This window comes from Leiobunum rupestre, chromosome 7 (assembly GCF_980474605.1).
Source record: "Leiobunum rupestre chromosome 7, qqLeiRupe1.1.hap1, whole genome shotgun sequence".
NCBI classification, from domain to species: domain Eukaryota; kingdom Metazoa; phylum Arthropoda; class Arachnida; order Opiliones; family Sclerosomatidae; genus Leiobunum; species Leiobunum rupestre.
In genome coordinates this window covers 56,303,460-56,315,703 of record NC_143390.1, presented here as the reverse complement: position 1 = coordinate 56,315,703, position 12,244 = coordinate 56,303,460, and the positions used below count along the sequence as shown (strand labels likewise).

Below are 12,244 nucleotides of genomic sequence, written 5' to 3'. Positions count from 1 at the left end.
AAAGTCAATGTATTTATGGTATTCCTCGCGACGATTTGTTTTCCCGTATATCAACATATTATGTCCAGGCCAACTTGTTCATTTATCTACGCTTATCTCGAAAGATACTTGAACGTATATCTTATCAAGTTTTATCGTACGGAATAAGTTGAAATGATGTAAAAATTGATAACCTGGGCGGCGCGTGCGCAGATTACCCCGGAGGACGCGGTTAATTTGAATTTAAGAGTGTTTTGACGTAATGGAATATTCGTTGTTAAAGTAGAATGGAAATATTTTTAAACTTCATTTTAATATCATTATCACGTAAGTGGTACTTAAATATACTTGGCACTTGAACCTACGGGGGACGCGGTTAATTTGAATTTAAAACATGGAGTGTTTTGACGTCATTGAATATTCGCTGTTAAAATGACGTAGAATGGAAATATTTTTAAATTTCATTTTAATATCATTGTAGTACTTAAATACGCTTGGCACTTGAACCTATCTCACGAGTATTTCAAACGAATATCTAAAGTTTAAGTATGAGAAACGTATCATTCTCAAATGATACTTGAATATCCTATAAAAGGGTTGTATAGGGTTGTGGGAGGTCATTCCACGGTTAACTGCGATAGCTATATTCAAGATGAATAAAGCTCAGTATACGTGTCCTACGTGCGCGAAAAGTTTTTCTATCAAATCAAATTTAAATCGGCATGTTAGAGAAGTACACGGTGATAGACATAAGTTTATCTGTGAAGTATGTGGTAAGACTGTTGCTAGATTGGAATATTTTAAGAACCATCAACGAACTCATGACTTGAACGCACCCGGCCCTTCCGAACCTATGAACCTGTCTCGCACACCGTCGCCAATGCAACGTTCGCCATCACCAACCCGTCCACCGTCACCTAGTTTGCTTCAAGACATTCAATTGGAATCTACCCGTACACAGCCATCTACATCAGCTTTACCCGACAACCTAACACCATCACCTGTTCCCGCCTCACCAATACTTGATGAAACACCACCAGCATCCCCAAGTATGGTCCAAGCCTTGAATGATACGCTAGCCTCTATCCGTTACAATGCTGAAGACTATGATATTGATGCAGGGATGTTTATTGGACGTTACCGAGCCGCTTTCCGTAAATTTCTAATGGAAAGACTGGCTAGTAAACGTGGAATTAAGTGGTTCCTACTCGTAAGATCTGTGTATATGAGACCTTTAGGAGGTGTGGAACAAAGAGCGGAAGTACGACCCTACTTCCGGAGCACTATGCAAACAACATTAACGCTCGATGTCATTGAAAACCAGCTGAACGACTGCATTGAAACAATACAGTCAGCAGCGGAAAACTTTGAAGCGACAGGTATGTACTAAAATTTATAAGTTATATTTTGAAATAAAACATTATATTTTTAACAGGATCGGGTTGGGTAATTGATCGTATTCTGTATGTAGAATTAAATGTAGCATCTTACCAGCCGCTACGGGGGTCATCGTATATGGAACTACTAAAAAACTCTGTCAACATCGTGCGATTCTTAATATTAGAAACGAAAATGATGATAAATGTTTTCTCTGGTCAATTCTAGCTAAGCTTCAGCCAGTTCCTTTGACTCAAAACGCTAACCGTGTTTCGAAATATACACCTTACGAAAATGAACTTGATACCAGTGATATATCTTTCCCTTTCAAATTAAACGCTACGGAACTTAAAAAATTTGAATTAATGAATAATTTATCAATATCTGTTTTTGGCTTCTCGGGAGATATATTCCCTCTTTACGTAAGCGCCAACAAGTGTGGTAAGGAAAGGGAGGTTGATTTGCTATACATCACCGATGAAACTAAAGATATTGACGATGGGAATAGACATTACTGTCTTATACGAGACCTAGGAAAACTGCTACAGCATCTAACAAAACACAGAAGTACAAGTTATTATTGCAGGTAATTTAGTTTCCAATATATTAGTTTGCAATCTACTAATTATTTTCTCTATTAGGATGTGTCTTCACCGATTCAGTGGAAACCACGCGGAACAGCGACGTGATGCACATATCGAAGAATGCGCCACCCACGGCGTCCAAAAAACAGTTTTCCCTACCAAGAAGAAGACGCTTTATTTTGATAAATATGTGTGGACAGAAAAGGTAAAAATAAAAATTATTTAATTTAACTCTTAATGAAATTAAATTATTAGGTGCAGTATGTATTTTACGCCTATTTTGAAGCAATCCTACCGAGAGTTCAAGGATGTGATCTAGATCCCGATACAAATACCAGCAAAGTAAACATGCATATCAGTTGTGCGTATTCTTCGGTACTTGTAGGACCTAACGGTAAGTTATTTTGCAAAATTTTGTTTAACAGATAAATTATAATAGGATACTAATAGGTGTACCTGTTCGAACTGATTGCTATCGAGGACAAGATGCAACTCGAAGATTTCTAGTGTCTATTTTGGAATTAGAAAAGGAGTTGATGGAACTCATTGAGACAAATGTACCAATGATTATTACCCCGGTGGAGGAGGAACAGTTTCAAGCTGCTACACATTGCTACATTTGTCAGAAGCAGCTTAACCAGGGAAATATGCCCGCGGTTCGCGATCATTGTCATTTCACTGGGAAATACAGGGGACCAGCGCATAACCTCTGTAATCTTCAAAAGAAAGTTCCAGAATTTATCCCTGTTTTCCTTCATAACCTTAGCAGGTGAATTTATTAAGTTAATTATCCAGGAAATAAACCTAATAATAATAAATCTTCATAGATACGATTTACATCTTATATGTCAGGAGATTGGTCATTTTAAGGAACAGACACTTGACTGTATTCCTTCCACTAGCGAAAATTATATTTCACTCAAACTAGGTAAAATATATTTAATTATGGATTTAACCTTAACAGTAATTTTATTATTATTTTTAGGGAGATTTCGGTTTTTAGACTCTTATCGATTTCTAAGCGATAGCCTCGATGCTCTAGTATCTAATCTCGTTTTGGAAGGAGCCAGTAAATTTCAGATTGTTAAGAAATATTTTGAAAACGGATACATTTTAGAGGTAAATAACAAGTGTTATAATTATTGAATTATATTTTTAAAGAATAGTTTCCTTTGCAGGTGGATCTTGAATATCCTCCAGAGTTGCATGACTTACATAACGATCTCCCAGTAGCGGCGGAATCTAAAGTTATTACACATGATATGCTATCTCCATACTCCAAAGATCTCTTAGGAAAATTAAATATTAAGGAGAATCAAAGTCTACCAAAACTTTTTCCTAATTTAAATAATAAAGAGAAATACATAGTACATTACCGCAATTTAAAATATTATGTAGAATTAGGTTTGAAAATAACCAAGGTTCATCGAGCTCTAACCTTCACTCAAGGAAAATGGTTAGAAAAATATGTTAGATTCAACACTGAACAGAGGAAATTATCCAAGAGTTCATTTGAAAAGAATTTCTGGAAACTAATGGTTAACTCTGTTTTCGGGTAAATCAATTTAAATAATTTATTGCGGTTTTTCCCTTACTTCATTTAATTCTTTAGAAAAACAATGGAAAATTTACGGAAGCATATAAATTTCGAATTGATTCATAAACCAGAAAGAATGTTAAAAGTTACAAGTTCCCCGCAGTTTGAACACTTTACCATCTTTAATGAAGAGTTAGCCGGCGCTCATAAGAAGAGAGCTAATATTGTTCTTAACCGGCCTATATTTACCGGATTCACCATTCTAGATTTATCTAAGGAGCTCATGTATCGGTTCCATTATGGATTCATAAAAAATACGTACGGGGACAAAGCATCACTATTATTTACAGACACTGGTAATTTAATTTAATATGCATTTTTTATTTAAATAGTACTAATATATAAAATATTTACAGACAGTCTAACGTACAACATTAAGACGGATGATGTTTATAAAGACTTTGAAGTTCATAAAAACCGCTTTGACTTCTCTGATTATCCACCTTCGCATTTCCTTCATTCTAATCAGAATAAAAAAGCTCTCGGTTATTTTAAAGACGAGACAAATTCGCAGTTAATTCAAAGCTTTGTAGGACTTCGTCCAAAGCTTTATTCTATTAAATTGTACGGGGAGTCTAAGACCGCTGAAGAGATAGAAAAGGCGTTGCGATTGGGGAAATCTTTAGAGTCAATTTTAAACCATAAAAAGGTTTGTAAGGGCGTTGCCATGAACGTTATTAGAAACGTCATCCGCCACGAAGACTATGAACGTTGTCTTTTTAATCAAGAAACCATGTCAGCCGAGATGATGCGTATAGCTAGTTTCAAGCATGAACTATTTACTTTAAATACTAGAAAACTTTGTTTATCACCAAATGATGATAAGAGATACATTCTACCCTGCGGGGTTCGTACATTAGCGCACGGTCATAAAGATATTGAAAAATTATAATGAATGCTTGTATTTATGTATATATATAAAAAAACTGCTATTGCTATAAATTGTAAAAAAAATTATTTTATTGAATACATTTTGCACATGAACTCTTTAATCATTTTATCGTTTACATATTTATCTTTCTTAAACCTAGACACAATGTTATACATTTCTATTCCTTTACACCTGTGTATAGCAAAATAGATACAGAATGCTCCACACGTATTACTAGAATTACTCTGTAATTGATTAGAATTAAAAGTTACAGTTTTACTGTTTCGTTCAATAAAGTCATTAAATTTAAAATAATCTGGCGGGTTTCCAAAGGAATCCATAAATTCACAATTTTTATGTTTAGAAAAATATATTAGAACCCAGTGTTCTCCAGGTTCAGCACTCGTATCGGTATTTACAATAAATAGAGAAGGGAATATTTTTACGTATTTAGGTAGCTTGTCAGCCGCGAACACGCCTTGAAATATACTTTTAGTACTTAAATCTTTTTCAAGAATTTTAGTTATCTGTAGCGAATCCATTAATTACTGTAATCGAAAATCACGGTTCGATTTTTATCAATTTCAATCAAATTTTGAAACTCAGCGTAAATTAGAATGGAAATCGTCTCCGGTAACGGTTTTGCAAATTTTAATTCTAATCTCAGGTTACTGTTTTTTACAAGATGCAAGTGATTAGCGTTGTTATTAAGATCCGAGGTTAAATTGTACGCGAATAAACAATTTCCGTTAGGGTAATCTTCCCGACTTATCTGATTCCCTTCATCTACGTTCCACTGATTAGTTTGAATGAAAAGATTGCAATACGCTTGAATATATTGATTCTCCTCAAAGTTTAGAGATAACGCCTTATGAGGGACGCTGCTACCGTCAATGTACAATCCAATGCTTGATAAATCGAAATGTTGAAAGTTGTACGGGGATTTTTTCAAATCTCCTAGAAACGCTTTTTGTTCCACAAACCCGATAACAACTTTCTTGGGTGCTTGTCCGGTAAATAAATGATCTTGCACACTAGCCATAAAACCAGCGGGTACAGAAAATGAGGTGCACTCCGAACGAGTTACAGGATATTTAGCGGTTCCATATTGTAGCGCCTTGGCTTGAGCGAGCGATAGTTCCGGTATCACTTTAACTTTCCTCAGATAAAGGGAAGCTGATAAAATCTCCACTTTACATTTTACGTCGGAATAAACGCAAAAAGCTGCTCTATTTTTATCGAATTTAAATTTCAAATCAACCATATTTAATAAAAAGCGTGGTTGTTGACATAAATCAGTATGGACTACGCCTAACAAGTCAATCGCCCCTTTTTGCGCTAAACTCGCTCGTTTAGAGAAACCATCGTTATCGAAAAATGAATCGAACTTTCCAGGCGTATCCCGATAGAAAAGTGAACTCGTTAAATAACTTTTTTTCGCAGAATCTCCGAACGTTAATAAAGTTTGTATCATACTTTTATAAGCGTAATTTTGACTGGAAGGTGTTACTGATCTTTCATTAAGAAATACGTGGACGTCGCTAAAAAGCGAATGAAGAAACAAATTCTCGGGGGCGATATTGTCGGCTGGAGTTCCGGCGGCCCCACCCGCAACACCTGGAACCGCGGGTTGTGGTAGTTGACCATTATCTTTAGTTACCTTAACTCGAACGTGCAGCAAAGTTTGTGAAAGGTCTATATACGTTTCAGAGTTACTGTTGATAGAAAATGTAATTGATGCGTTATCAACTATATTTGATATTGGATTATACTCAACCCATTCTCCACCAATAATCGAAGATTGTGTCATAGGTACTTGAAACAAATCTAGCTCGGAATTTATACACTCAACTGAGTGCGGGTGTAAAAGGGACATTATGAGAATATATCGGAACGTTTAGGGAACCGTCCTTTCGCTATCCTGCCTGCTGTTGAAATGGCGTTTTTCGATTGAGTTCGTTTCCTTTTATTTCCGGAACCCGTCATTCTTTTAATATGATCCGTAGCTGAAGATGTTAGTCTCATGGCTTCATCAGCTGCTGAAGCTAAAGTTTCCCTTCCAGCGTTAATAGAATGCGATTTAAGCGCTGTTTAAATTGGGACTCCGCTAACAACATCGGTCGCTACTTTCGCTCCGGTACTTAAAAGTAGCGCCTTCCTTCAGTAAAGGTACCGCGAATCTAAACGCTGAAGATAATATATTTCCTAGTCCATGTCCTCTTTGCACGGCTAAACCTCTATATACAGGTATTCCACCGAAACCAACCTGGTTTAAATAGTAACTTTCATAATCAGTTCTTGAAGGTGAATATTCAGACCTCATGATGTTAACTGTTCGCTCTCTTAAGCTAGAATGAAGGTGTGTCCTGAATGATTAAAGGTTTATAGTGAAGTCCACATTTTACGGGGTTTAAAATGTAATACAACGTGAGCTTTTCCACTATGAAACTGTATTGGCTCACTTAAATCATCTATTATATTAATCTCTATAGTCTTAATATTATTACACACGACTGGTAGGTAATGAGGTTGTAAAAATATTTTTGTAGTTGTTTTCCCATTAGACTCGCCTTTCTCTTCGACGCTTATGATTCTTAATAGAGGTGCTAAACTATCCCCAACAACGCTATTTTCAACCAGATCAGAATAAACGAATAAGGAATGTAACCCAGCGTTCATATCAACTGGGTAGGGGGTTATCATTGAATTTAAAATGGTGAAATCATTATCTCTTCTATCCTTAAAACCTAGTAAAATCGATAGATCGGGGCCAATTACAGCTCTGATTTTCGGTTGCAATTTAACTTTAATTCGATTAGAATAATTTAAATAAGCGAATGTAACTTGTTCTTCTTCTTGGTTGTGGACGTTTATAACATGTAATAGTTCTTCCGGAGTTTTATAAAAACCCGCGGGAACTTCAATTATTTTATCATATTCGAGAGGGTCTTTAACTAAAGGGTTATCAGTCATTTGATCATATTCGAGAGGGTCTTTAATAACCAATAGATTAGGTTTTCGAACGTTATTCCATGTCCGAGGATAGCTTATTTCCGCTAACCCAACTTCGTACTGTTCCTCAAATCTTAACGGTTCAGCTAAATACGTTCGAAATTTACCAACGCTATTATCTTGGTAATATAATGACGAGGAATCTGAAGGTAGCGTTACGTAAAAACTCATTTTAAATCCACTTCTTGTATCCAAGAATTAAATGTAGGGTCGTAATCTTGCCACTTGACATACAGTTCTACGCGGCCGTCCGATTTTTTCCTCTTTTTTATTACTTTTTCGATTATGAAGTAACAGTCTTTTAAATCTCGACCAACAATCTGAACCTCTTCTCGATAGAATACTCCTAAAATGGGGTTAGAATTTAAATCCATCAGCTTATATACAGGTGGGTCACGTGGTAGTCTCTCAGCTATTTTAAACAATTCTGTAGTAAAATTCGGGTTATATTTCTTATCGAAAATTGATAAATTTCTACTTATTCTACAAATATCTCCAATTTCAAACGCGTATGTTAACGGAGGAGAAAAATTTACCGAACCGTAAAGATTTTTCCATATTTTAGCAGAGTTATCTAGAGTAACTTCCGCGGGTTTACATTTAATTGATCTGTAATAACTATTGTTATAAGCGTTTATAATATCATCTAAAACGTCGATATATTTAAGGGTGTTATTCTGCGTGAAATAGCGATATAAACGAGATTTAAAACTTCTAATGAATCTTTCAATAATGGACGCTTTCATTTCTGATCGGGTAGCGAAAAATTTAATGTTCCTTCGTTGTAATTCACTCTGCACTTCTTGACAGACAAATTCGTTTCCATGATCACTTTGAATTCTTTTCGGTTGACAGCCTTTTTCAAAAACGTTACGTAACGCTTCTAAAATTGTTACACCTTTCTTATTTTTAACCGCTACAGCCATAGCGTATTTGCTAAATATGTCGATAATACATAATACGTAGCGAGATCCTGAATTATATTTAGACAGCTTCTGAAAATCTGCCAAGTCCGCTTGCCACTGTTCGTCAATTCCATAAACAATAGTTCGATTTCGTTTGAATCGTCTTCTAGCAGGTTTATGCAGCGTATATGTATCCTGCTTTATTAGAAATTGTTTTACTTTTTCCAATGAAACCTTTAAACCTTTATGTCGAGCTGAATTATAGAGCGCTCGAACTCCAGCGAATGACCCTGGGTCTGCGGGGTTAGTATAGATCTGCTCAAGTTCTTTCTCCATATTGGGTAATATTTTGATGTAATGGCATGTAACGCCAAAAAAAAATTAAATAATTCTAATATTATAATAACTATGATAATTAATACAGCTGTGATAATTTTCGGTGATTTTGAAAATTATTGTGATAAATAGGCTAAAAGTCCTAAAGAGACCGTTTCTGTACAACCTTCCATTGTAGGCTTATACTATGAAATGAGAACAAAATTATCAGGTTAATATATTTTATTTAGTATGTATCCAAGGTCTTAGAGGACTAGGTGAAGATGATGATAACATTGAACTACTTGGTGGTGTATGAAATACAGCGAATGTTTTTAACAGTGTCAATCTTACAGGATTTTTAATTAAACGTTTTGAAATATTTGACTTATGAATGCCCTCGTAAAACTCAGTAACTCCTATAGGATCAATCACTGTTCCAGGTGTTTTTCTCACAGCGTCATACAAAAGATCGATTATATTAGATCACTTATCCTCGAATAGAAAGCTCTCCTGAGTTAGTCCATCTAATATATCTCGGATCTTCCGTAGTCGCTCGGTATAATGAAATTGCATCACTAACATAAGTTGCAGGTAGAGAATAAGATATTTGCGCGAACCAAGTTTTAGGTCGTTCAGAGTTTTCAATAACGGGAGAGATTTGCTCTTTACGTACGTAAGTTAACCGTCGTTGGAGAGTTTGATTGTATAATGCTAATTTCTCTGATTCGTTTAAATCTGGATTATCTAGAATAGATTTCATTTCATCATCGAGTGTCTTCTCTTTTTGAAGTTCAGGTGTTTCTTCTGTTTTGGAAGGTGTATTGTTTTTTAATCTCTCCATTACATCTTCAGGTACTAGAAGCATTTTTCGAGCCATCATCGGTTTATAGCTCGGCTTATTGCACTTCCGGCGACTGAGCTAACGATAGATAGCAGTGGCGCTAATAAAAATGGAAGAAAACCACCCTTTTGTACCAGTATCTTTCGTCGTTTTGATATAGGGTTCTTCTTCGACACGTTTCGTATAACCGCGCTATGTTTCTTTAACCGCTTACGATGACGTTCTGACAGTTCAATTGTTCCGTGCAATACATTTATACAACATTCAACGAGAGCCAATATAGCCTCCTGGCTAGCGTATTTAATAGCTGTCTTTCTTTGATTTAGATTACAGGATGTTAGGAAACGTAGAAAGTCTATGTTTTTCTTAACTCGTTTTGAGACATCCATTTAGAGATTTTCTTAGCCTTTCTTAAAGCGCAATGAACAGTTTCGGAATGAAAAGGACAGTCTAATTCAACGTCTTCTAGTTCTGATAATTTAGGACAACCGGTATCTTCGATGTTAGTTACTGGAACACCGAGGAGTGTCGATAATACTGCAGCTTTTTCTAAACCTTTGGTGAAAAACGAAGTTGCTTTTTCCGCTATCTGATTGCAAATGTCACGTCTCGTTCTGTAAGGACGTTCGCCGTCATTCCATCGAAGATGACAAATGTTATGAGATATCCATCTGCATTGTCTTTTATCTTCGTTTGAAAGCTCTTTGAAAGGGTATGGAGATTTGAAAGTAAACACTTCCGATTCTTCAGTTTCTAATACTACGTAAGCTAATTCTTTAATAATCCACTCTCGATTAACCCTAAAAAAATTCCCTTCTATAATACACTTCATTTTGGAATAAAGACAGCCGATTCTTCACCCGGTATTAAACCTGTTCGAAGTAAATACTGATCTGGGGTGTGAGGTTTCAAGTCAACTAATAAATACCCAGATTTCCGTGACGTAGCTTGTTGAAACGCATCAATAACGTATTTGCTATTGGTTGGAGATATCTGCCTCGCGAGATGATAAATTGTTGATTTATCTCGTGGTGATTTAAAAATAAATAGATAATGAGCATTTAAATTTAAAGTTCTTATTTCTTTTCCAGGATAATAAAGGTTTTGCATTAAAATTAGTACGGAGGTGTTTCTGTGATGAGATCCACGAATAAATAAATTAGTCACATCTTTATTATTAGATATCTCGCATAATAAATCGTCTAAAATAACTAAATTCCTAATTTGCGGGTTTAATATATTAACATCGAGTAACCCTTCGTGAAACTCGACTGAAGGTGTGTGTTCTAATATTGATTGAAATAGTTTCGGCTGATACTCGGTATAACACCATATTATCCTCTCCGGAGGAGGGGATATGCAGGTCTTCTTATGTTGAATCAACCGTCCCACCAGGAATGACTTTCCGCATTGGGTGGACCCGGCTACAAGCCCATTCATTGGATGTTGTAAGCTTAAATCCATAATGGTAAATGACAATCGGAACATTAGTGCAATCAATTTTATTAGTTTTTTAACAAGTTTTTAGCATTGCATATTATTAGTGACATTATATTATTTAAAATTTCTTTCGACAATTCACAGCGAATAGTAAACATTTCAATAATATTTTCACAATCTACCGACATAATTATTTCATAAAAATGCAAATCTACACGCTTAGAATAATCCGACATGATACAATCATGCTGGAGTTGAGATGGATGATCAATTTGGCAGCCATTGCACGCTTTCTTAAGAGCTCCGTGTAATTGTTTAATTACAACGTTAGTCATCGCCTCCTTTATTTCCTTGATTTGCTTTAAACACTTCTGAATAGACTCGTACTGGTCGAGGAAATTCAACCAAGAAGATTGAGCGAAAGCTACCCCCTCTTTAGTCGGTAACAGTTTTCCATAGTTTACTCCATAACCATGGTACATTTGTCTAACATCTAAAACCTTTTGTTCAGCAAATCTATGAACCGAAAACCGTTTGGTTTCAGAACCTGTGAAAACCCATGAAGTTTCAGCTTCGTTATTGAAATAAGCTTCAATGGCATCTTTCTTTGTCCATAGCTCTTGCAGTTCCGCTTCTGTTAGTTTGATGCCCTTTGTTAAATCTAATAGACCGCAGTAGATGGTTTCATCTGCATAAACGATTAACCCTTTATCACCAGACACAGGAAATGAACAATTCCTATAAAATAAATACATTAAGACAAGTTAAGAATTATCACTGAGTATTCCTACTTACATTTTAAGGTTCCTCGGAGTCACTTCCAATACAATTCAGATGGTGAACTTTCTAAATATGGTCTTACTATTATACGGTTTTCTCTTTTTATACTCTAAAATTATTTATCTTCGATATCTTATTTATTAAAATGGGGCTTAAAATTAATTCCATTCTACGTATACGCATTTTGAAGTGTATCGCGTTACGTATATAGGAATTTACCCGGTCCTCATACGGGATCACGTGTACAATTACAATACTTGAGAACGATACGTTTCTCATACTTAAACTTGAAATACTCGTGAGATAGGTTCAAGTCTCAAGCATATTTAAGTACTACAATGATATTAAAATGAAGTTTAAAAATATTTCCATTCTACGTCATTTTAACAACGAATATTCCATGACGTCAAAACACTCAAATCCATGTTTTAAATTCAAATTAACCGCGCCTCAATCCGCGCACGTTAACCGCGTCCCATATTCCATAACGTCAAAACACTCTTAAATTCAAATTAACCGCGCCTCCCGGGTAATCCGCGC

General features: G+C 35.6%; 2 protein-coding genes across 2 annotated transcripts; one reads left to right on the top strand and one right to left on the bottom strand.

Moving 5' to 3' along the window:
- The first annotated feature begins 631 nt into the window (after nucleotides 1–631).
- LOC149937533 (uncharacterized) lies at nucleotides 632–2,045 on the top strand. The gene is made up of 5 exons (XM_090153820.1): nucleotides 632–645; nucleotides 709–1,028; nucleotides 1,101–1,358; nucleotides 1,415–1,425; nucleotides 1,998–2,045. The coding sequence occupies exons 1-5, from the start codon at nucleotides 632–634 to the stop codon at nucleotides 2,043–2,045; spliced, it is 651 nt and encodes a 216-aa protein (XP_090009946.1).
- Nucleotides 2,046–2,295: 250 nt separating this feature from the next.
- On the bottom strand, nucleotides 2,296–11,775 carry LOC149937532 (uncharacterized). The gene is made up of 3 exons (XM_090153819.1): nucleotides 11,720–11,775; nucleotides 11,140–11,662; nucleotides 2,296–2,328 (listed from the first exon to the last, which is right to left on the bottom strand). Coding segments are annotated over exons 1-3 (558 nt in total). The 5' UTR covers nucleotides 11,722–11,775.
- Nucleotides 11,776–12,244: the final 469 nt, after the last annotated feature.